The sequence below is a fragment of the Salvelinus fontinalis genome, chromosome 4, assembly GCF_029448725.1.
Source record: "Salvelinus fontinalis isolate EN_2023a chromosome 4, ASM2944872v1, whole genome shotgun sequence".
NCBI classification, from domain to species: domain Eukaryota; kingdom Metazoa; phylum Chordata; class Actinopteri; order Salmoniformes; family Salmonidae; genus Salvelinus; species Salvelinus fontinalis.
Window position 1 is genome coordinate 70,429,844 of NC_074668.1, and position 24,783 is coordinate 70,454,626.

The 24,783-nt window shown below is 45.6% G+C and overlaps 1 protein-coding gene across 2 annotated transcripts in view; it reads left to right on the plus strand.

The window, feature by feature from the left end:
- The window catches only part of LOC129854302 (CD276 antigen-like), an 80,471-nt gene that overhangs the window by 47,565 nt on the left and 8,123 nt on the right, over nt 1–24,783 (plus strand). For both annotated transcript variants that reach the window (XM_055921196.1, XM_055921195.1), the window contains exons 5-7: nt 8,364–8,498; nt 14,736–14,789; nt 20,847–20,885. In XM_055921196.1, coding sequence (XP_055777171.1) covers nt 8,364–8,498; nt 14,736–14,789; nt 20,847–20,869 — 212 coding nt within the window. In that variant the 3' untranslated portion in view covers nt 20,870–20,885. The remainder of the gene's footprint in view (nt 1–8,363; nt 8,499–14,735; nt 14,790–20,846; nt 20,886–24,783) is intronic.

The following is a 24,783-nucleotide window of genomic DNA, read 5'->3' on the forward strand; positions in this document are numbered from 1 at the left end:
CTATAAGGTTAGGAGTAGGGCTGTACTTGACAGTAGCCATTCAAATGGTCTCCCTCTCGCTCTACTGCCTCCTCTTCCTCTCTGCAGTGCGGCCTTGTCTATTTGCTCTCGGCCTATCCACTCATCTCAGACACGATCAGCCCGGCAGATTGTCGGCAGAGGTGCTGATAGCTGTCACTAGCGATTCCCTCCTACACATCTTCCGCCCACTTGTAGTCAGACCCTTGTTTGAAAAACAAATTAAAAATGTAGAGAACAAGACTTGTTAAACTGATTATTGCAACCTAAAGTTTGCCTCAGCTGTTACGGCCGAAGGAGGAACGAAATGGAAGTGGTGAGAAATCGATAGTCCACTCTGCCTCTTCCGACATCTTAATGCCAGTCTCTCCTGAGAGGAGGGCATGCTGAAGTGATGGAGTCTCTGTCAGCTGCAGGAGATGTCAGAGGAGTTTTTAATGGAGGTCTCGGCAGAGCTGACAAGCAGTGAGGAGCTGTTTTTTATTTTACCTTTATTTAACTAGGCAAGTCAGTTCAGAACAAATTCTTATTTACAATGACAGCCTAGCAACAGTGGGTTAACTGCCTTGTTCAGGGGCAGAACGACAGATTTTTTTTTACCTTGGCAGCTCGGGGATTCGGTCTAGCAACCTTTCGGTTACTGACCCAACGCTCTAACCGCTAGGCTACCTGTGAGGAGCGAGGGCTGGTCGAGATTGGGGATAGACTGGCCAGCAGGGGTATGACTGAACGAGACGCTGTGGTTCCAATCCCAGTTCTTCTCATACTAGGCTAGTGTTTATCAACTCCCCCGCCACACATTCATTCCCTCCCTCAGTCTGGAACATGCTTAGGATGCTAACATGCTTAATTAGCCACCCTACTGGGTATATAGTCTGATTCTGGTACACGGTAAATGATAAAATCATGTTAACCTTGCTGGAATGAGATTTTAAATCACCCCCCTGAATTTACCTGAGGATTAGATTCCCCACGCACTGATTAAATGCACGGCCAAACCAGTATTTATATGGATGTTTCACACTGAAAATGATTCCTAGCTGTGAGAGCATAGTATTAAACCAAAACCTCTGATGCCGACAGTTTGTTTTCACTAGGCGCTAGATAAGATTGGGAATTTCTTTATGGCCCTATTTTTTATATTTGTAAGCAATGTTTTATTGCACAGTCAGACATTTTGGATATTTATCTGGGGGGATTTTTCAAAGAGATTGTATTGAATTATAGTGAAACGGATGGGAGATGAAAGTACATTTTCATTATTGTGAGTGCTCTGTCTCTGTCTGTAGGTTAGTCTTTATGCAGGGTGAGGCACTAGTGTCTTAGTAAGAAGTTAATCTAGAGGCCCATAGGGACAATGTCTCAATATGTGTGACTTGCCTATACTTGGAGACTAGGTCTAGCTCAGTACAGGCAATATCAGACAATTGTAACCCAAACACAGGCATTCCATTTTCAATCCAGGCTGTCTCAAGGGAATGTGACCATTGAGGTGCAAGGCTGCAGGGAGGGTCGGAGGGCCACTGGACTCGTATTCACTTCTGGATCGATCACATCAGTAGTCAAACTCATTGCGGCGAGGCGGTGACCTCCCACTGCAACTCACAATTCTAACTCTCAGCAGCGTTGTGCTAAATGGTGAAGTAAAGGCAGGGAACCAAGAGCCAAGCATCCATCCTAGGAGAAAGGTCACAAGCTACTTCCTGATGTGCATGAAAGACAGCTTAGAGTTTGAGAGTGGGCTAATGGTACTGCATGCAGGCCTTATTCCTATTCCAGCCCAGTCACTCACACCCACCACACACAACACACACACATGCACAGAGGCATACACATACACACGCACACACACACACGAAACACCGCCCGACACCCCCAGTGAAAACAAGTGGTGTTAGAAAACTTTCTTCCAATAACTGCAGAGTCACTATTCTGTCTTAAATGCGCCTGTGTGCGAGTCATATTTTTGTGTTTTCCTCAAGACCACGGCATCAAATCAGGGCAATAATGTCAGACAAATTGTGTAAGTAAATGTGAGCTGGGTTGTTCTAGAGAGGGGGCGGTTACCCTCCCTGCATGCCAATAAGACAGCTCTGTGATAACTAGCCGAAAAGCAATTCATTGAAATGCAAGAAAAGGGGGAGAATGCTCAGTGCAAAGATGCTGACAGGACAGAAAGCTGTGCTCATCCATCTCAGTTTGCCAAGTTTTTCCTCTCCCGGTAAGGTGAGGTGAGCTCCTCCTTGTCCTCCCTTTCTGTGAGATATGCACCCGGGGACAGTCAGAGGACAGGCGGCAGAGAGGCAGCGCTACCTCTAGCAGCTAGCACTTTCATGCTGTAGGCAGAGGCAATGTTTTGATCACCTTCTCTGACCGTGATGAACTGTGACAATGGGTGTGAGTCTGAAACAAACTCAAAGTTGGCCATTAAATTCAATTATTCCCCCAAAAAGTAGAAAAAAGGAAATCATGTTGTCTTCTCTCTGTCTGTCTTCTAGTCTGGCCGAGCCTTGACCTCTGACACTGCTCTGGCTCCTTGTTTCCTTCAGTGTTGATATTATGACTGCCATTCTATCACAGTCCTCCCAGATCTCACAACTTCTAAACGTAGGGAAGGAAATAAAGCTTTAAATCACCAGACAGCTTATTGTTGATGGATTGATTGTTGATTGGTGATTGCAGAGCTGTTGTTCCCAGCGAGGTGTGAACATTGTTCACAGCAGACTGAGTTGTGAATGTGATTTAGGTCGACTGGCTGCTATTGTCCCAATGGGTTTTACGTGCGTTCATTTCAACGGCTTCATTGTCTCTGGTGTTATACTGTGTAATCACGCAATGAATTTCTCCTGCCCCTTTAACTGACTCATCACTCATCATTGTAGAGATGCAGAATGCTTTTTAACAGTCCTGTGGACCTCTCTCTCGCTCTCTCTCTCGCTCTCTTTTTATTCTCTCATGCCTGCTCTTCCTCTCTGCAGTGTGGCCTTGACTTCTTCTTCTGGGCCCTTGGGGTCTCTAGGCCCTCCAGCAGGGGTGGGCCTCAGTGTCCCTCCACCCTAGGGCTATTCCCCAGTCCACCCTGTCTCCCTGTGATCCCCACTGAACCACTGTCTGTCTGCAGCCCCCTGATCCTCTCACATCACACCAGCCTTGAGCAGCTCTGAAAGCCAGGGCTGCCAGGTCTTTGGTTTAGCCTCACAATGAAAGAGCAAGCTTATTGATCCCCTCTATGCTCCTCCTCATTCCCCAGCCTGCCTGGAATGAGCCCTGGGGCTCCTGTTAGCCTGTGGTGGGGTGTCTATCTGTCTGTCTGTCAGGGGACATTATTCTCCGTCGGTCCCAGTTAAGGAGGTGTTTTTGTCCTGAGCATGTAAAACTCAGCTGACACCCGCAGATAGAGAAAGCAGCTTTGATCCTTCGTCTGTCATGACGTTGTAGAACTGAGACAATCTGAGACGACAGGCCAGGACTGAGCACTTTATTCCACCGTAGGCCCTGGCTGAACTTAAAACACTCTGGCTCCAGGAAAATGAATGCCAATCTGGGCTTTTACCTTCAGCTTGACCTGCGTGAGGCCCCCTGTGTGTCTTATAGAATGAATGGGGAGTTAAAAGTATTTTTTGTATTTTGGTTAAATGTATTTTTTGTATTTTTTCTCTTAATAGGCCCTCTATTAAGAGTCCATGTCTAGGTGGTGTTTAATCATACTACCATTCACTCCCATAAAAAAAAAACTTTTACCTTATGGCTTCATTTCCTTTCGACACCTATATCCAAGTCGACCTGCCTGATAATATTTAAGGGCTGTACTCCGGTCCAAACTCCAAGTCTTATCTCACTGTAATTGCTGTAAAGTGATGTTTACATAAATAGACCTGTGTTTTGCTTCTATAAACTGTATGTGTTGAGTTCAATGCAGAGCCCAGAAGTTGCACCTCTGTGGCCCTATTACTGCAGCTGTGCAGTCTCCCGATATTCAATGATGTGACAGGCAGCCCAAAACACTCCATCCTCACCCCAGCAGAGAAGGAATGGGAGGAGGGGAAGGAGACGATAGGTAAACAGAGCCATTAGAGACAAATCTCTTTCTGAAGAAAACAAAATCACATCATCAAACAAGAGAAAAAGAAAAATATGATCCTGCAGCCCTTTGGGGCCCCAGTGCTGAAATGATAGCCGGCTACGACATTTGTCTTGATCAGCCTGCCCTTAGGGATTGAGAGAATGGAGGGAGGGGTGAGAGAGAGGGAGAAGCTGAGAGCACAGCTCTGCTTTGCTTCAAAGTGCCACACACATTCATTACTTCTCTGTCTTATTATAGCTCTATGTGGACACTTCATGCACGAATCAGAGCGTACAGCGAGCAGAGCACGGTACTACCTAGCATTCATCTGTAATTTGGCCTTTGCATTTGGTATTAACATGGTTACAGTGGTCATCCTTTAAATAGCACAGAGCAAAGAGCTCTACAGAGAGACAGTGGAGCCCATCAGTCATGGTTGGCCCAAGGAACTATATACTGCTTTGTCAAAATGACAAGATAGACTATCTAGGTTTTCTCCTTTCTCTATATGACATGTTGCTGTTGATATGGGTTTGGACTGGAACAGAGGAAATTAGAAGCCAATCTGTAGTAATACATCCAGCAAAGACATTAACAGCAAATTTCAATGATGGTCCCATTTACAGCAAATTTCAATGGTCCGCCCAAACATCCTTATATTAAACAATATCAGTCACTCTGATTGTTTTTGATTGGATATTGCACCAGGATCGTGTCATATATATATAAATATATGCCAAAATATATATTGTGTATATCCTATGATTCTTCATGGCATATCATACAATAGCCATGTAATATGGTTAATCATAATTAGGATTACGTGGTTAAGCATAATCTTGCTTCTCATAATGTGTTCCAATAATCACATACGTATGAAGGCTCTCATGGCCACATACTGTCAAAACATGTTTTGATTCAAACACTCAACTTGCTTGGCCAAATAAAGGTAAACAAACAGATAGGAGGTGAAATTCAGTGAAATGAACCTTTTCTGTGTTACTCAGAGAATGCCACCCCAACTGCCCCCCCTAGAGCTCTCCATTTCTCTGCATCCTGTCTCATCTACCATTATGACACATTCCTGGCCCTCCTCATCCACTGCAATGGGCAGAAGTTCTCTCTCTCTCTCTCTCTCTCTCTCTCGCTCTCTCTCTCCCTCTCTCCTCTCTCTCTCTCTTCTCTCCTCTCTCTCTCCTCTCTCTTCTCTCTCTCTCTCCTCTCTCTCTCTCTCTCTCTCTCTCTCTCTCTCTCTCTCTCTCTCTCTCTCTCTCTCTCTCTCTCTCTCTCTCTCTCTCTCTCTCTCTCTCTCTCTCTCTCTCTCTCTCTCTCTCTCTCTCTCTCTCTCTCTCTCTCTCTCTCTCTCTCTCTCTCTCTCTCTCTCTCTCTCTCTCTCTCTCTCTCTCTCTCTCAATTTTCAATTCAATTTGCTTTATTGGCATGACGTAACAATGAACATATTGCCAAAGCTTATTTACAATATAAAAATGAGAATCAAAATGGTCAACGGGACAACAGTAACAACAATAACTAAGTGTCAAAATAACCATACATTTAACAATAAACATACAGTAGAGGACATGTGCAGGTAATTGGTCTTTCAACCCACAGCTCTCTGCGTCCTCCCCCAACAGGACGGGTAGCCTATCCTCATCAGAGAGGTCTTTGAAACCTTGAATAAGAGTTTCAAATTTGGGGAAATGACACTCTCTAATTGTTTTATATTTTTGACATTTTGTTCAGGTTCTGCTGTTGTGCAGTGGTTGCACAGCCTTTCCTCTACAGGGAGCCAGGTTTTCCTGTGTCTACCCTTCTCAATGGCAAGGCTGTGCTCACTGAGCCTGTACTTTGTCAAGGTTTTTCTAAGGTTTTGATCAGTAACCATAGTCAAATATTTAGCCACAGTGTACTGTCGATTTAGGGCCAGATAGCACTGCATTTTGCTCTGTGCTTGTGTTTCCCAATGTAGTTTTGTTTTGACTGTGTTGTAATTTGGTTTATTCTGATTGATTGGATGTTCTGGTCCTGAGGCTTCAGTGTGTTAGTAGAACAGGTTTGTGAACTCAGCCCCAGGACCAGCTGGATGAGGGGACTCTTTTCTTTGCTCAGCTCTTGGTATTGCAGGGCTTGGTAGTGATATGAGAGGGGGTCACTGTATTTTAGATGTTTCCAAAACTTAATTGCTCTTTTTTGAGTTGTTATTATTAGTGGATATTTGCCTAATTCTGCCCTGCATGCATTGTTTGTAGTTTTCCTCTGGACATGTAGGAGAATCTTACAGAACTCTGCATGCAGGGTTTCAATGGGATGTTTGTCCCATTTGATGAAATCTTGTTTTGCAAGTGGACCCCACACCTCGCTGCCATAAAGTGCAATTGGTTCAATGACATATTCAATTAGTTTTAGCCAAACCAAAACCAAAATATCCAAACACTCTTAGATAGCTTTCTGGATACCACATTCACTCACAGTAAAGAAGGCATCAATCTAGCAGTACAAAACATCAACTATATATTCAGGCAAACAGCAAAAGAAGCACAATTGAAATTGATAAAAAACAAAACAAAAAAGATCACAGATGACAACTGGTTTGATGCAGATTGTAAAATTATAAGGAAAAAAATTAGAACACTATCCAACCAAAAGCACAGAGACCCAAATAATGGTGAATTACGCCTTCATTACTGTGAGACTTTAAAACTCTATAAACGTACACTCAGAACCAAAAAAGCACGGTACAACAGAAAGCACCTGACGCTAATTGAGGAGTCCATAAACACAAACAACTTCTGGCAAAATTGGAAAAAATAAAAACATCTAAACAAGAGGAATTAGCGATACAAAATGGTGACATATGGATAACCCATTTTAAAACACTCTACAACACTGTTCAAATTGACACAAACGCAGAACAACGCCAAATTCATGAGAAGTTGAATGGATTAGAAAAAGCTATAAAGGACAACCAAAATCCACTGGACTCCCCAATTACTGACCAGGAGCTCTATAAGAAACTTCAGGCTCTCAAATTTAAAAAGGCATGCGGACCTGATGGCATCCTAAATGAGATGCTCAAACTCACTAGTGCAAAATTTCAATTGGCTATATTAAAACTGTTTAATTTGATCCTGAGTGTAGGTTATTTCCTCTTTCTCTCTTTCTCTCTCTCTCTCTCTCTCACACACTCACACACACACTCACTCACTCACTCAATAGGACGGATGCTTCCTATTGACCTCCATCTTGGCTGTGCAATAGTGTGTCTCTGTCCTCTCTGTCTGTCCTGTGCCAAGTCCTTACAGTTGCTTGGTCATTTCTCCATCCCAACGCTAGTCAATTTCAATACTTTTTACAATTATCTTCCCAGAGTGGGTTCTCTGAAGGAGGCCAGTTTGTATTATAGCCAGCCTTCAAGCTATTTAGTGTCTCAAGCTGTTTTTCCATCTCTACTTTATTCTGTTACATTGGAATGCCCTGGGGAAATTTGGGGATGTCTGCAATATCTTTGTCTTGCTGACCAGTTTGTTGTTGGTTTTATCTTGTCAAGATGCTGTCTCTCACTTTGATATTTAATTGTCTCTCTAGAGTGAATTATGCGCTAAGCTGTCTGATAGACAGTCATCCTCACCACCGCAGAAAAATGCTCCGCCTCTGTTTTTTTTTTTTTACGTTGGCAGTGTAACATCAGAATTAGACAAATATAACATCATATTTTATTTCTATTTATGATTAACAGGATAAAACCGAGTGATGTCATTGGGCATCATTACTCCAGATGACAGATAGTGAATGCAGCAGAAGGCATGAGGATACCTAGTGCCCACATCCTCTTTCGCAGTGCCAAGGCTGTTGGGTAGAGAGAGAGAGGAGGTGGGCAAGAAAAGACAACACAAAGTACTGCTGAGATATCTCTGCCATCTGGCCATGTTTTTAACACTCAAGTGTTTGTTAAAGGGATCTGAATCACCACATCTTGTTCATTTCAAATAAAGTAAATGTTTGCTAACACCCAGAGGATACAGACATGATATAAGGAGGGTGATGATGATGATAATCTGTAATATGGTGACAATAATGATGTGGTTAGGGCACATATGATGGTGAGATAATGGTGATGGTTATAGGAATGGTGATAGGCAGCCATAGCAGTGGTGAAGATGATGGTGGTGGTACTCACGGTGATGACCATGTTGAGTGCCCTGCTCTCTACTAACTATATCTGTCTCCTTTTCTGTATCTTCCTCCCTCCCCATTTCTCGCTGTCTCGCTCCCCCTCTCCCAGGTCAGAACATGGTGTTTCCCCCGGTGGCTCTGTGGGTGACGGTGGGCCTGGCTGTGTGTCTGCTGGGTCTGCTCATCGCCCTGGCTGCAGTCTGCCGTAGAAAGATCAAGGAGAGCTGTGAGGAGGACAGAGCAGGTACCTGTCTGTATGTCTGTCTGTCTGAAGAACTGTGAGGAGGACAGAGCAGGCCCACTCAACTCTGCAGTCTGTCTTAACAGCACCGCTCTGTTGTCTTTCTGAACAACACTTTTCACAGGAACACACTGAGCCATTCCATAAACACACGCAGAGACTGCACTTGAACACCCATTTCAATGGAGGTAGTTGAGCACCTCTTAAGAAACATCTCCCAAAATCCCACATGAATCTTCCAAGGTTAAAGAATGGTGTGATTGGGTGCTTTCTTTCGTCTTTGCATAAGCATAACAGTATAAAGATTAGAGAACTTTATTAGAGCCAAAAGTAATGAAAGTGAGAGAGAAACATTGGATATAATACCCCTGGACATTAAAATAGAGATTATCATAGAGGTGTGTTTTTTAAATTGTTCTATTGTGTGTAGAGTTGATGAGGTGAATAATGTACAGACCCGTCCTGCTTTCAGACCCTTCTGAGGACACTAGTTCAAATGCAAAATGGCTGTTCCAATGATTTTCCCTCACCCTCACAGAGTAGGCCTGCAGATGACCTGTATAATAGTGAAACTGGCGTCCAGATCATGTGGAAGACACAGCGGGAGGAGAGTGGTGGTTACCAGGGATGACAGCGAGAGGAGAGTGGTGGTTACCAGGGATGACAGCGGGAGGAGAGTGGTGGTTACCAGGGATGACAGCGGGAGGAGAGTGGTGGTTACCAGGGATGACAGCGAGAGGAGAGTGGTGGTTACCAGGGATGACAGCGAGAGGAGAGTGGTGGTTACCAGGGATGACAGCGGGAGGAGAGTTGTGGTTACCAGGGATGACAGCGGGAGGAGGGTGGTGGTTACCAGGGATGACAGCGAGATGAGAGTGGTGGTTACCAGGGATGACAGCGGGAGGAGAGTGGTGGTTACCAGGGATGACAGCGAGAGAAGAGTGGTGGTTACCAGGGATGACAGCGAGAGGAGAGTGGTGGTTACCAGGGATGACAGCGGGAGGAGAGTTGTGGTTACCAGGGATGACAGCGGGAGGAGAGTGGTGGTTACCAGGGATGACAGCGGGAGGAGAGTGGTGGTTACCAGGGATGACAGCGGGAGGAGAGTTGTGGTTACCAGGGATGACAGCGGGAGGAGAGTGGTGGTTACCAGGGATGACAGCGGGAGGAGAGTGGTGGTTACCAGGGATGACAGCGAGAGGAGAGTGGTGGTTACCAGGGATGACAGCGGGAGGAGAGTGGTGGTTACCAGGGATGACAGCGGGAGGAGAGTGGTGGTTACCAGGGATGACAGCGAGAGGAGAGTGGTGGTTACCAGGGATGACAGCGAGAGGAGAGTGGTGGTTACCAGGGATGACAGCGGGAGGAGAGTTGTGGTTACCAGGGATGACAGCGGGAGGAGAGTGGTGGTTACCAGGGATGACAGCGAGAGGAGAGTGGTGGTTACCAGGGATGACAGCGGGAGGAGAGTGGTGGTTACCAGGGATGACAGCGAGAGAAGAGTGGTGGTTACCAGGGATGACAGCGAGAGGAGAGTGGTGGTTACCAGGGATGACAGCGGGAGGAGAGTTGTGGTTACCAGGGATGACAGCGGGAGGAGAGTGGTGGTTACCAGGGATGACAGCGGGAGGAGAGTGGTGGTTACCAGGGATGACAGCGGGAGGAGAGTTGTGGTTACCAGGGATGACAGCGGGAGGAGAGTGGTGGTTACCAGGGATGACAGCGGGAGGAGAGTGGTGGTTACCAGGGATGACAGCGGGAGGAGAGTGGTGGTTACCAGGGATGACAGCGGGAGGAGAGTGGTGGTTACCAGGGATGACAGCGGGAGGAGAGTGGTGGTTACCAGGGATGACAGCGGGAGGAGAGTGGTAGTTACCAGGGATGACAGCAAGAGGAGAGTGGTGGTTACCAGGGATGACAGCGGGAGGAGAGTGGTGGTTACCAGGGATGACAGCGGGAGGAGAGTGGTAGTTACCAGGGATGACAGCGGGAGGAGAGTGGTGGTTACCAGGGATGACAGCGGGAGGAGAGTGGTGGTTACCAGGGATGACAGCGGGAGGAGAGTGGTGGTTACCAGGGATGACAGAGGGAGGAGAGTGGTGGTTACCAGGGATGACAGCGGGAGGAGGGTGGTGGTTACCAGGGATGACAGTGGGAGGAGAGTGGTGGTTACCAGGGATGACAGCGGGAGGAGAGTTGTGGTTACCAGGGATGACAGCGGGAGGAGGGTGGTGGTTACTAGGGATGACAGCGGGAGGAGAGTGGTGGTTACCAGGGATGACAGCGGGAGGAGAGTGGTGGTTACCAGGGATGACAGCGGGAGGAGAGTGGTGGTTACCAGGGATGACAGCGGGAGGAGGGTGGTGGTTACCAGGGATGACAGCGGGAGGAGAGTGGTGGTTACCAGGGATGACAGCGGGAGGAGAGTGGTGGTTACCAGGGATGACAGCGGGAGGAGAGTGGTGGTTACCAGGGATGACAGCGGGAGGAGGGTGGTGGTTACCAGGGATGACAGCGGGAGGAGAGTGGTGGTTACCAGGGATGACAGCGGGAGGAGAGTTGTGGTTACCAGGGATGACAGCGGGAGGAGGGTGGTGGTTTCCAGGAATGACAGCGGGAGGAGAGTTGTGGTTACCAGGGATGACAGCGGGAGGAGGGTGGTGGTTTCCAGGAATGACAGCGGGAGGAGGGTGGTGGTTACCAGGGATGACAGCGGGAGGAGGGTGGTGGTTTCCAGGAATGACAGCGGGAGGAGAGTTGTGGTTACCAGGGATGACAGCGGGAGGAGGGTGGTGGTTTCCAGGAATGACAGCGGGAGGAGGGTGGTGGTTACCAGGGATGACAGCGGGAGGAGAGTTGTGGTTACCAGGGATGACAGCGGGAGGAGAGTGGTGGTTACCAGGGATGACAGCGGGAGGAGAGTTGTGGTTACCAGGGATGACAGCGGGAGGAGGGTGGTGGTTTCCAGGAATGACAGCGGGAGGAGGGTGGTGGTTACTAGGGATGACAGCGGGAGGAGAGTTGTGGTTACCAGGGATGACAGCAGGAGGAGAGTGGTGGTTACCAGGGATGACAGCGGGAGGAGAGTGGTGGTTACCAGGGATGACATGTTAACATGAGGTGCCAGTGTCTTGGACAGCTGGTTCAGAACCTTAACACCCAGACAATGTTTCGATGTATATGAGATTATCTGCTGCTGTGGAGGGATGCTGTGACCCCGACTGTCTGCAGGAAGTTCTCTTCGAAGAGTCTGATCATTAGCACTACTGAATAGCTGGGGACGGCTTGCAGGCAGAGTAGGGACTGACTGAGAGAATGTATGGTGGGGAGCCGGTGGCCTGGCTGTAATGAGATGTGCCCCGAGTGAAGGAGATGTTTAAATAAAGGTCAGCCAGTGTCTGCACTGGTCCCTGGGGTTTAAAAATACATCTGGAACTGACACACACTCACAGGCAAAAATAATTATACCTCGATGGAACATATGAAATCAAAATGAAGCGGAAAGAGAGAGGGAGAGAGTATTACAATACATTCCCAGTGTTTCCCTTATATTAATTTCATGGCCGCTACTGAAAAATATAAAACATGCAAAAAAAAGTCTAATATATTTATTTTTCTGCCCCCCCATGCTGCTGTTGAAAAGAATCCTAGGGGAAACACTGATTCCATACCATGAGCAAAAGGTCTTGTGGGGTCGCAGACCTGTTCTCCAGTAACCAGGAGGAGCAGGCTACTCCTCCAGTAGTAGTAGAGAGAGAGGGTTGATAAACTGGCGGTGCACCACTCAGCTAAATGAGAGGATAAGATTCATTCTGTTCCCTGTCTGTGGATGTTTCCAAGTTCTTCATGATCCCTGTTTGCCGAGTTGAAGAGTAACATACACTGAATTCTTCACGTAGCACGCAGACTAGCACACCCAGATAAATTGATACCGTATGAATACAGATGTGGAGATGTGTTGAAGTGCACATTCACAGCTGTTGGAACTGCAGGAAGCAGGAAAGTGCAACCTAATTGAGGCTGTCTTATCTTTTAATGGTGTTCTTGGGTTTGGCCAGATTTAAGTTGACGCTCTCCTCTGAAACTCTGGGTAGTGAGGGTAGAGGGGTCAAAACTAGTCCAAAACAGAGTAAGTCATTTTTCTTCCCTGTCATAATGTATATGGAGCAGTGGATGTGTATCCTAACCGGGCAGAGCAGCAAGTGGGATTGGAGTCTGGGAGATGAAAGCTCAATTTATTCTAGTATTTGTTGCAGTACACATCTTTCTTCCTTCCTTCCTTCCTTTTTACCTTTCTTCCCTTTTTCCTTCCTTCCTTCCTTCCTTCCTTCCTTCCTTCCTTCCTTCCTTCCTTCCTTCCTTCCTTCCTTCCTTCCTTCCTTCCTTCCTTCCTTCCTTTCTTGCATAATGAATGTGTATACCATACATGTCCAACATATGCTGTAAATGGACCAGTGTACCATATTCATGAAGCTCATTTTACATTCAAATGAGCGTGTGATTTAATCAGACGTACCCTCGGAGTGTGTTATTTGGAGTGTGTTATGTGGAGTGTGTTATGTGGAGTGTGTTATGTGGAGTGTGTTATGTGTAGGTGACATGGGACGAATGGCCCTCTGTGATAGATGAAGGTCATCGTGGGGACATGGATGATTCAAATCACTCCCCTGGGTACAGGGAATATCTGTCCTCTGTGAGCTTCCATCTTCCAGGTGCTTCATCCAGCTGCTGCACTCACTTGTTTTGATCCCTGAATGCATATGTGATATAACTAATCACTTAAATAACCTTCTTATATTGGACCTAAACTCTGAAATCCATCTCAGAGTTTTACGATGGCTGCTTCCCCTTGCCAGAGCAGATTTCACTCAAACTCAGTGGATGGCAGCCACCATTTTGACTTTGACATAGAGGCGTCTCTAAAAGGCCTGGTTCATCCTGGTACTGTAGAAGTGTCCCTTGAGGCTGCTCTTCCCATAGTGTCAGAGGTTGTTCCGTCAGGACAGGAAGTGTTGGCCGTTAACTGAGGCGAGGCGGCTCAAGGTCTCTCACAGAACATTTACACTCCACATTCATTATTGATATTTTCTAACCAACTTTTAGAGCTAGAGTGTGATGCCATAGTGCTGAGATAAGGGGAGAGAGAGAGAGAGAGAGAGAGAGGAGGTCGCTGATTCTATTCCCTCTGTCTTCATCATAAAAAACACAAATGCTGTAAAAGTTTCTAGTGAATGTTTGTTTAAACTAAATGTCCTCTTGGCACCAGAATTTAGAGGAGGGCAGCTGCTCAAATATGTGACCTTCTCAAATGGATTCCTGTGAAATCCTCCCAGATAATCATTCTGAGGAGGGATCCAGAAATAGGTAGGTATGCCATGCGAAGAAAGGGGGAAAACAACTCACTTGAAAAGATGGAGATTTGAATGAATCACTCTGAGAAATTATAACCTGTGGGCATACACATACTGTCTGAGTGTGGTGTTTTCAAAATGCGAATACAAAATAGACTTGAAGGAATGTGGAACGGAAATGGAATAGTGTGATGTATGAAGAACTGTGGACATTACAATAGAAGCAGCATATATATTTAAATGAAACATGGCAATCTTTTTACTGCTGCAATTATGGGGATTTTGTGATTTTGCAAGGATTTTCTCTCTCCGTCAGTCTTGTAAATTGCAGCAGACGTACACAAAAACGCTGAGACAATATTGTTGCCTTCGTGTTTAATTTGGTCCAATGATCAGTTGAATCTGGGCGTGCAGTAAGTGTCTGACACGAAATACGGTCTCTGGAGCTGAGGATGGTGTCAGAAAATTCAAATCAGCCGTCCTCTGGTTCCTCTGTTTCTGGTCTATTTTTGGAGTGTGTGTGCATGTGTGTATGTGTGCTTGTGTGTATGTGTGTGTGCGTGTGAGCACGTTTGTGTCTGCGTCCGTGTGTGCCCATCACTGTGGTTCCTGTCAGCCTGGCCCAGTTGACAGTATGTTTCCAGAGAGAAGAGCCAGTGGCCATAGCTTAATGTGATTACTGTATTTGTGAGTGGGCCAGGCCAGGGGGGCAGCTGTGGTCCAGTGTCCCATGCAGCCTCAGCCTCCGACTGAGCCGTGAAGGATGAGCACACCATAGGTTTAAATGAGCTGCTGCCTTGAAAGCCAGAGGAACAGTGCATTGTGTGCATGCTCTTGTGTGCCTGCGTGTTTTCTGTGTGTTTAATGGTCTGATGGCTTCTCTCCACAGCCAAGGAGCTTGAAGAGGCCAAAGAACTGCAGGAAGAGGAGCAGTCTAAGACAGGTCAGCCAAGGCACATCTCTAACAACCATCACCACATTTTTACACCATACACATAGAGGCTAATTACTCCTCAATGCATACCCTATTCTAATACAATTATGAAATTGCAAAGAACTTACATGGAATGGAATTCTGCTTCTTCCGGTGCAATGTCTAAATGCAGTACTAATGTTTGGGCACTAAGCATGTTTTTCAGCACAGTAGTGTGATACTACTTAATATTGTGTCCTGAATGAATTGTTTAATTAGCTAGCAGAGCAAGTTCTGTGCTCTGAGTCAAGGCCATGGTGGATACCAGGCACAGGCCTGAACAACTCTCCCTCCAGCGATAATGTCTTTAAAGTTATTCATTTGACTCCTTCTTTAGTGTGATTGAATTATTTAGCCTCCATGTGAACGCCACAGTTAATACTATGTGATTTTAATAAGCCGAGGGGTGAAGGAAGGTTTCTGGGCAGAGTGGAGGGAGACAATGGCTCCTTTCCCTAATGCATGTCTCATGAATGTTTCAAAGTGAACTCTGCAGCCAGTGGAAGGGTCACCATACCTACAGCTGCCGTACTGGCTAGGAGCAGGAAGATCTCCAAGACCCTCCACCTCAACCCACTGTTTTCTCCTGACTCCTCAACAACCCCCTCACCTTTCTCTTTTCCTCAAAAGCCACACCTGTGCGGGCGGTGGTGCACCATGTGTGCGGTGGTGGGCGTGAGCTGAAGAGGGGCTCAGCGGCTCATTCTTCTGCCGTCTGAGGTACCTCTTTAAAACACTCCAGACAGCGGCTTTGTTTTGCCATCTGGCTCCAATTGTGCTGACAAAGGGAGAGGTTCCTGTGTGAGACAAAGAAGCTGAAATGACGGCCACTTTAATAAATGCAGGATGATGGGGGAGCTGCGTTAGTGTGTTATCTTAATGAGCTGTCCGGAGGAGAGCGTGGCTCCCTTTTCAAAGCCAGCCTGATTGGAACAATAACCAGTGATAACTGGGAGCCTGGACTCATCCTGGGCTTCTGCGTTTGGAAGGGGAGGCGTTCCCCTCACCGGCGTTAGAGGAGCAAGCTAGCAGGGTACCGCTTTACAAACAAGATGCCTGGCCTGAAATCCTTGATGTGCTTGCAGCTTGAAGAGCCAACAACACCCATTCCCCCTCCTCTACTTCCACACACACATACAGTACACACACACACACACACACACACACCCCCAACCCTCACCTCGTTTCTGAAATTAGTTTTGTAATCTCAGCGTGATGCGCAGTTTAGAGTTAGCTGCAGTAATCCCAGAGCAGCACACTGTTCGGAGTGGGCTGCAATCTCTCTCTTTGCACCACTAGCCCCTGTCTGTCTGTCTGTCTCTCTGCTCTGCTCTGCTCTGCACTACTCTGCTCTCTCTGCATCCTGGGCTCTGTGGAGTTAGCCTAGGCCCTAGCAACAGGGCACTGGCAGAGTGTGCGTCGTCGTGACCCACTTCTTTCATGAGGGAAACATCATCAGAAAGAGGCGGAGAGATGTGAAAATGGTCTCCGGTTTGTGAGGTGAATTAACCTTCCTACCTGGCTTGCAGAGACAAGGTGCTGTCAATTTAACCTTTTATTTTAACTAGGCAAGTCAGTTAAGAACAAATTCTTATTTACAATGACGGCCTACCGGGGAACAGTGGGTTAAATGCGTTGTTCAGGGGCAGAAGGACAGATTTTTACCTTGTCAGCTCGGGGATTCGATTCAGCAACCTTTCGGTTCTGGCCCAACCCTCTAACCGCTAATCTACCTGCCGTCAAGGTTGAAGACAAGCTAATGTCATGCTCCATAATGCTGATACCATGGAGTGAGACCACGTCACGCATCCTCCAAGGCAACAGCTGAAAGATGGATGGCAGTTGCTTGAATTGCATCAGATCGTCAGGTGCAATAGCTCGTCAACCTACATATCTTGATGATTTTAATACACTGCACAGGAAACGGCTAGTGCAGCTGCCTCAGACTCAGTCACATCATAGTTGGTGTATTCCCATAGGAGTGTTTATAAGAGCCTCCACAATTCAGTGGGAAAGCTGTTTAATCTCTTCAACCATGACAAACCTGAAAAGTAAAGTTCAACAACCACCTCATGAAAGGGAAAAGGCATGACCACGTGATTTCTAGAGAAACTCTCACATCTCCATCTCTCATATGTTAGGCTTACATCTCCCTCTCCCTCTTTCCTCATGGAATCAAGATTACACATGGCACATTGTTTTGTGTCCTTTCATGAAATAGTCATATTCCCATGACCATGGGTATTAGGAGAACGACAAAGTCATGAAACGACAAAGTCCCAGCCTATCTCCCCAACCCCACCCTCTCTCCCCAGGCCCACCCTCTCTCCCCAGCCCCAGCCTCTCTCCCCAGCCCCAGCCTCTCTCCCAAGCCCCACCCTCTCTCCCTAGCCCCACCCTCTCTCCCTAGCCCCAGCCTCTCTCCCCAGCCCCAGCCTCTCTCCCCAGCCCCAGCCTCTCTCCCCAGTCCCAGCCTCTCCCCAGCTCACGCTTCTCTCCCCAGCCTAAGTCTCTCTCCCCAGTCCCCGCTTCTCTCCCCAGACCCAGCCTCTCTCCCCAGCCTTTCTCCCCAGCCCCAGTCAAACCTGACAGGCCTCTCTTTACACAGCCACTGCAGCCAGTGTAGTCTGTGATGCTCCTCTTCTCATGTGCTGTCCCAGTGGTCACATATTACTGCTTAAAGATATGTAAATACAGTCATTATGATTCCTTCATTAGTGGATGTGGGCCACAGAAGAACTTCAGGAGAGGTAATTAACAGACGTCCCTGTGCTCTACGGCTAAGTGTTCCTCTGCATAACTCGTGTGCTTCTGCTTGTGTTCCTCACTGGTTTAATACAGTACAGTACACTCCTTCCTCAAGAGGGTGCTTACTTCAACACTATCAACCTGCATCCTGGGAATAGGGTTTTGGTGTCAAAAGCCGATTGCATCGGAATGAGGATTATAATATTCAGTTCTGTCCTACTTTTATGCATAATTGGGGCGGCAGGTAGCCTAGTGGTTAGAGTGTTGGACTAGTAACTGAAAGGTTGCTGGATGAAATCTCTGAGCTGGCAAAGTAAAAATCTGTCGTTCTGCCCCTGAACAAGGCAGTTGACCCACTGTTCCCCGGTAGGCAGTCATTGTAAATAAGAATTTGTTCTGAACTGACTTGCCTAGTTAAATAAAGGTAAAATAATAATTTGTGGGTGGGACCTTTCCTATAATCTAAACACTTGAGAAGACCAGCACCTGACTCTGCTAATTGTGTCCCTACAGTGTTTGATTTGTCATATATTACCGTACTACTGGGCCAGATCCTGTTAGGTAGTGTGTTGATAGACGATTTCCCTCTCTCCTCTTTGAACTATTAATGGTGTGTGCTTTGCGTACTGAGCAGGGTTTAGCCTCTTCTCAAGGGTTATCTGTTGGTCCGGGAAGAGAAGGCCATTGTCACACTATGAGAGAGATAACGGAGGGATAGCTGCTCCTAAATCATGTGGAATAATGAGCGCTGTCAGACCTAATGAGAGCAGTCAGCAGCATTCTGCATCACAACAACATGGAGGCCCATCGAGGGCATGTAGCGCTGATCTGAATATTAGGGTAATATTAAAGTAACTGCATAGAGCGTGCTAGATCGGATGTGTCTTTGGGAGGAGAGGAGAGAGTACCCCAAGGGGCAGGGCTCTACATTAGTGAGCAGGGTTTAGGGGACAGCAACAAGCATTCCCAGGATGAATTCCTGTCCACAGACGTCATTTGTCCCCCCCTTCCCTGTCATGTGACCCATACCCCTGCAGCCCAGTGAAGCCCCCATGGGGGGAGGCAACGTGTCGTCAATTCATCTCACTCCCCTGATCTGCCTCCCCTTAGTGTTCCAGGGCGCGCCACGCGTCGGTTCCACATGAGCACTCCGCTGCAGTGGCTAATTAAATAAAGCACTGTGCCCTCCGCTTCCTGTTAGCTTGGGCAAGGTTGGTGCACACACAGGAGAGGAGAGAGGGAGGGACGGTGGCCCGGGACGGGGGGGTTAAAGAGAGAGACAACCGTTATATTGTAATCCCTGCTCATTCGTTCATTAGGGAGAGTCATGATAAGGTTGGCTAAATACTCTAAACTAATGTGAGAGCCTCCAGAGTGGTCTGATGTTTTGGACCTATAACCCCACAGATAGGACTGTGGCGTTCATGACATTTTGTCTGCCGGTTATTGTCATGCAAAAGTCTGCTGGTCTCATGGTAATTGACCGCTAATTAACATAAACACTTTTAGCATCCCCAGGCCTCCATGCATCCAAGCCACTGATGTGTGCTTTTGGAACATCTTCATGAAAACAAATCTAAAATAAATTGAATATACACCATCACAATAAATCCGTTATTTAGGCAGGTCTAAAGAAACACTATGAAGAGTTGGACTACTGTATGTTATCTGGCTAGCAGACAAGATATGCTGATAAGTCCTGTGCCATTATTTTATATTATATGATTTTATAGTAAGAATAATATAATTTAACTTTGCTGAATCAAATAGAAAGGATATTGTTTCCATTCCGGAGCGAGTGCGCATATGAAGTGGCTATGTTGGGCGTAAAAGGGATTTGAAACAGGTCAGATACACTAGATTTAGAGTTATTTGGCAACTTTAGTTGTGAATGATACAAACCTTAGAATGTCTTAGAAATCAAATCAAATATGGCGCTGCATTATACGACTGACTATAGGCTATTGATGTTTGAGAAAGTAGCAAAGAAGGCTTGCGCTCTGTTCAGGTCATCCATATGCACTCTAATAGCAAATGGAGGCCCTTTTCCCGCTGGTTCGTTTTTCAGGCTACTCTGGTTATTTCACTCCATGCATCAACACACTGTTTGAGGAGCATGCAGCCTCTCGCTGCGCTACAGGTGATATTCTGCCCAAACTCTGTATGCCATACTCTCTCCAACCCTGTTCCTACAGCTACCAAGTGTTTCATTTGGGAAACCTAGTGAAATCGGATCAGGAACATCGATAGTAACATGCATTCACACCGAAACCTATTTCATTAAACTGTTGACAGCGCCTCTCTCTGTGTGATGGAGAAAGGAATGAAGGAGAGAGAAGAGGAGGTGGAAATGCACGGTGGTGAATTATTCTGTAGCTAAAAGTAAAGCCTATTAATTAAATATTAAAAATGCCCTATTGCTAGGCTATTCAAAATCGAATAAGCCGTCTTGCACAATCAATGAACCAACAGCGTCGCCTAGGCCTGTACGTTCTCTCCCTGACTCATGGATAGAAAGTTTGGTGCATTTCATAAGGTAACCAGTCCATCCAGTAGGCATAATAATACTGTCCACACTCGAAGGCGATGACTAGAAACGTCACAATCATTCTTTTAATTCCGTTTTTTGTTGTTGTCGGCGGGGCTGGGTTGGGCTCACAGGCCTATGCATATGCATAAACTCTAATATGCATATTGGTGTTTTGAATTAATCATCACCTTACAAAGCACTGCCCATTTAATTGTGTTAGTCTTTGAAACAACATCCACAATGACCATGTTTTCCACTCAGTTTCAACCTGTTGTTGAACTTCTTTCTTCAAATTGATCAATCACAGTGAGGTGATTGTGAGGTGAGGTTTTAAAAGCACGTTCTGTTTTGATGATGTGTTTGATGGGATTTTCTATTTAATTTGCATTAATGTCAGAGTGGTTAGAGGGACAATAGAGCCCTGAGTACCAGGCCATTAGCGACCCGATGGTCGTTAGCAAGTTGGCTACTACTAATGCATGTCCAGAGTGCATAAAAGGAGATTACCGTGACTCAACAGTCACATGGCTCATGTGTGGCGGTAATACAGGCACCACAACAGCCCTACCCACATATTACAAAGAAGGTATGAAGGCTGGCTACATACATGTTCACATCCCATGCTACTGGAAACCACTTTCTGCTGCTAATAGCCAACAGTTCTACTGTACAATGTTGTATTGTTCTATCATCCTAATTGTTTTACTGGCATTATGAAGCTCATATTCCTCTGTTGTTCTATCTTTCAGCCATGACCGCCCTGAAAAGCTAAAGCCAAAAGAACACAGGTAAGAATCACATACGATGACGTCATTACACACCCTTCATGTGTGTGTGTGTGTGTGTGTGTGTGTGTGTGTGTATGTTTGTGTGTGTGTCATATCAGGTTGTCTTCGCATTTCATTTCCCCCTCCAGCGATTGCAAAGTATTTTCAGGAGGCAGTATGTGCTCTCGAGGCCCCAAGGTCTGCAGAGGCTGTGGGTAACTGCTTCTGTAATGAGCCTCAGGCTACATTTATTCTGTGAAGGACAATCAGGAATTTGGGAAAGTCTTGATATTTTGATTCTCAAAATCACAGGGTCATTGGTTGCCATGACAAATGTATTTCTGTGCAATGCCATTAGAAGTGGGTTTTGAATATTCCAGCTCCTTCCTAACCCCCCTTAAAGCCCAATTAATGTTAAACACGTGATTCTCCTCAATTATAGCATGTTATGATTTGATATTGAGATTGAGGCTGCATTGGACCTATGACTCATTACTCATTAACCTGCCAGCACCAGGTGTGTTTGTGTGTCTCTGTGGGAGACGTGAGTGACACAAGAATACAGGAGGAGGTTAAAAATAGACATGCTGGTTGTAAAGTGAGAAGCATCAACTTTCTCTCTCTGTCTCTCTCGTTCTCTCGCCCGTTCTCTCTCTCCCAGCCAGACAGACACGTAGGTGTTGATAATAGTCTTTGTGACCTCAACAAGTCACTGTATTTATAACCTGTTTCTTACAGTTTATTTGCTCCCTTTAGTGGATTCAACGTTGCCAATCTTTTGCTCACAGTATTTATCTAACACGTAAAAAAAAAAGTGAGAGGAATTTGACTGTATAAATAATTTGGAGGGATGATGCTCGTCGGCTCAGCCCACCAACCTACAGTACAGTACACTACCTTCAGGGCTGGGGAGTAACGGATGATTACATGTAATCAGTTACATGTCATCTGATTACACAAAAAACTGTTACTGTAAACAGTAATTAGATTATAGATACTTTTGAAAAACTAGATAATGACTTATTGGATTATGTTGAAATCCAGAAAGGATGTTGCGAAAATAAATAAAAATACATTATGACACCTTTCTGTTTTATGACATTCAATTCAGCACTGAGAAAAGACGAAAGTAAAAAAAAAAAATCTCTGACCATAAGCCAGAGACCACTATGAGGACACACCAAATGTGTTTTATGGATCCTGTTTGTCTTCTTGTAATGTCTCTTAAGGGGAAAGTAATCCAAAAGTAACTGAAAGTAATCCGATTATACGACTGAGTTTGGGTAATCCAAAATGTACTTTACTGATTACAATTTTGGACAAGTAAATAGTAACAGTAACAGATTACATTTAGAAAGTAACCTACCCAACCCTGCCTGCCATGTAGACATACACACTCCTCAAAAAGCAAGCCACTAAATAGCTAGCTATCTAAATATTGGAGAAATATCTCTGACGTTCAGTTTCTAGTATTCAGCTTGGTATCTGAAGAGGATGTACAGTATGGTCACCTACCATGCAGCTGTGTAACGACACTGTCTAGAGAGACTTATGGAGTGTCTGGATGGTGTGGTGTGGTGTGTTTCCTCTCCCAGAACAGAACAGCCCAGTGCAGTATACTCTCTGTCTATCTATCTGTCTGTCTGCCTGTCTCTCTGTAGTGAGGGTCAGGTGGACCATGCACAGATAACAGCAGTAATGCAGTGGCAGACTGTGAGGCCTCATCCATCACCCAGTGACTGGAGCCTGGCCTCTGTGGCCCCTGGTCTGCTGCCTGTCTTTAGAGAGGGTTGGGCTGGCCCATCGGCAGGCCAAGCATTGGGAGGCTGTGTCAGGCTCCACCTCACTCCCCTGGTCCTACCCTTCCTGGCTAGGCCTGAAGGAGAGGACTGCCCAGGCCAGGAAGCCCAGGTTGAGTACTGTGTTGTGGCTATTTTAGGAAAGCTTCACTAGCTGACAGAGGGAGGTTAAAGCCTTGAATGCCAAGCACATTTTTGTTACAACAGCTTTTTCTGTGAAATCTATATTTTCCTCTTTCATTATGACGAGCATGTTTGATATTGCTCGTGGATATTTTTAGAGGCGTTTCAGAAGCTTTCCATCAATTTTGACCCAACTAAGATTAAACCTGTCACATTAAAGGAAGCAATGAATGCAGTGTGAGAGCTTCCTCTTTATTTTCCTTCCCATCCATAAAATAGCTGGATTTCATAGGGCAAGTTTATGGGTTCAAGACATGGATCTGTTAATAAGAGGATGGGATAGTTTCCCTATAATTATATTCATCACATTTGGAGAATAATCACGAGGGCCAGCTGGAGTGAAGGAGCTGACACTGCATTTCAGCTGACACACACTTTGTCAAGGAACACATATTATGTTACTATGCAAATAATACAGATGTTTCTCTTGCTGTAATAACGCAAAGCAAAGTTATTTGGTGTCAAGACAGTGATATCAATATCTTGATTGTGCATCTATATGCGGTCACAGTATGTTTTTATTCAGACAGTGATTGGATCAAGTCATAAAAAAAAATTTTTGCTGAGAGGACCAACCACGATGACAGAGGGCGGAGGAACTCTTTTCCTCTTTTCCTCCTATTTCTTATAGAATCTTATAAGCCCTGCTAAAAAAAGTAGTGCACTATATAGGGCATAGGGTGCCATTTGAGCCACTGTCTGTGAGGTTATCTGACATTACTACGCCCTGACCTTCGTTCAGTCCTATCACTGTCGCAGGCCAATATCCTGTAAACCATATTCTCCTGCTGAATCACCACCAATCAATTATTTTAATAATTCTGTGGCCTTTTTTCTATCGATTATCTCATTTATGCATAGTGCAGCATGTCTTATTAAATAATGTAAGTGCATCTGATTATCTTGCTTTAGTGTCATGGGACATTTTTGTTTTCATAAAACCTTTTACCACATTTTTTATATATCTGTTTGTATGTGATTCATAATTATTTTCTATGCTTCATTCTTATATTTCATACAACTGCAGGCCACTGGGTATGGAATTCACTCACCTTGCGTGTCCATACTGTGTTCACATCCAGAGCTGTTGCCATGGTTAGTAATTAGCCGTAGTGCTCGCTGAAACATTGAACAATGGTGAAGCAACTCCTGCAATTCCTCACAAAGGACTGTGTGTCCTTGAGGGAAGTGTCATTCATTGTGGAGGACTCTCACCTTGTCTGCTAGTAGGCTTTTACCAGAAAATGCTAATAGACAGCCTGATTGCGTTTGTTATCGGCTATAGCATGGTGAGATATGCAGTATAAACGTGTACGCTTGACACAATTTAATGATCCATGTTAATCAGGAGGACATATCACTCCAAATGAGTCATGCAAAGAGAACCTCAAAATCCCATTGTACTGGGAGCTGCAGCACACATGCCCTGATATTATATCTGCCAATGGAAGGAGGATGTATTGTCAAGGCCAGACACAAAGCGAATAAAGGAAATCCTGTGAGTGTGAATGTGCGAGAGGAGGCAGAGAGACAGATATGGCCTAGTCATCCAGCAACAGCCAGTAGACTACCACAAATGAATTCCAATGAGAGAGTAGATATTAATATGTCTATTAGGACAGGCCCTATAGGTACAATTAGCCCTAGATAATGGCCCTCTCAACCCTCTTTTCTACTAGAGCTCTAAAATATTGATTTAATTCTCCCCTGTATATCCACTTAAACTCTGGACTGTCACTCTAAGAATCTATCTCATTGTTATGTTTTACAGTGTTGGCCAAGGGGCTTATTCTGTCTCTGTCCTGTTTTAGGGAGCAGAGACGACACATCACTTTGAGGAGCCCCACTCTTCTCTTTTCTATAAGAATGAGGAAGAGATAACTAGGCGAAGAAATAAAGTGAGATATAAAAATGGGAAATGGTTCCTAGAGCATTTC